Genomic DNA, 405 nt, shown 5'->3' on the forward strand with positions numbered 1-405 from the left:
AGCAGCTGCAGCTCGAGCAGCAGCTGCAGCGCGAACGCATGCAGAGGCAGCAGCAGCAGCAGCAGCACGAGCGCGAGCGCGAGCGCGAGCGCCTTCGGCAGCAGCAAGAGCTGGCACAGCAGCAGCAGCAGCAGCAGCAGCGGAGGCGGCAGCGGAGCGGCTGGAGCTCCTCGTCCGATGTGCCAGCGTCGCCGCCGCCGCAGCAGCAGCAGCAAGATATGCAGCAGCAGCAGCAGCAACAGCAGCAGCACGAAGGGCTGCGCGAGTCCAGCATCCCCTTGCCAGCAGCAGCAGCAGCAGCTGCTGCTGCTGCTGCAGTCCCCCCGTCCTCAGCAGCACCTGCAGAGCCTGCTGCAGCGCCGCCTCCCCCCGCAGCAGCAGCAGCAGCAGCAGGGGGTCGACGTA

At 69.4% G+C, this 405-nt stretch overlaps 1 protein-coding gene across 1 annotated transcript in view; it reads left to right on the top strand.

Annotated features, from left to right (window-relative positions):
- Window positions 1–38: 38 nt before the first annotated feature.
- ETH_00042200 (uncharacterized protein) overlaps window positions 39–405 on the top strand; it is a gene marked incomplete at both ends in the record, with an annotated part of 4083 nt that continues 3716 nt past the window's right edge. Inside the window, one exon of the mRNA XM_013373951.1 lies at window positions 39–404. Coding sequence (XP_013229405.1) covers window positions 39–404 — 366 coding nt within the window. The remainder of the gene's footprint in view (window position 405) is intronic.

Source organism: Eimeria tenella, genomic scaffold (genome assembly GCF_000499545.2).
Source record: "Eimeria tenella Houghton genomic scaffold, Eth_scaff1835, whole genome shotgun sequence".
NCBI classification, from domain to species: Eukaryota; Apicomplexa; class Conoidasida; order Eucoccidiorida; family Eimeriidae; genus Eimeria; species Eimeria tenella.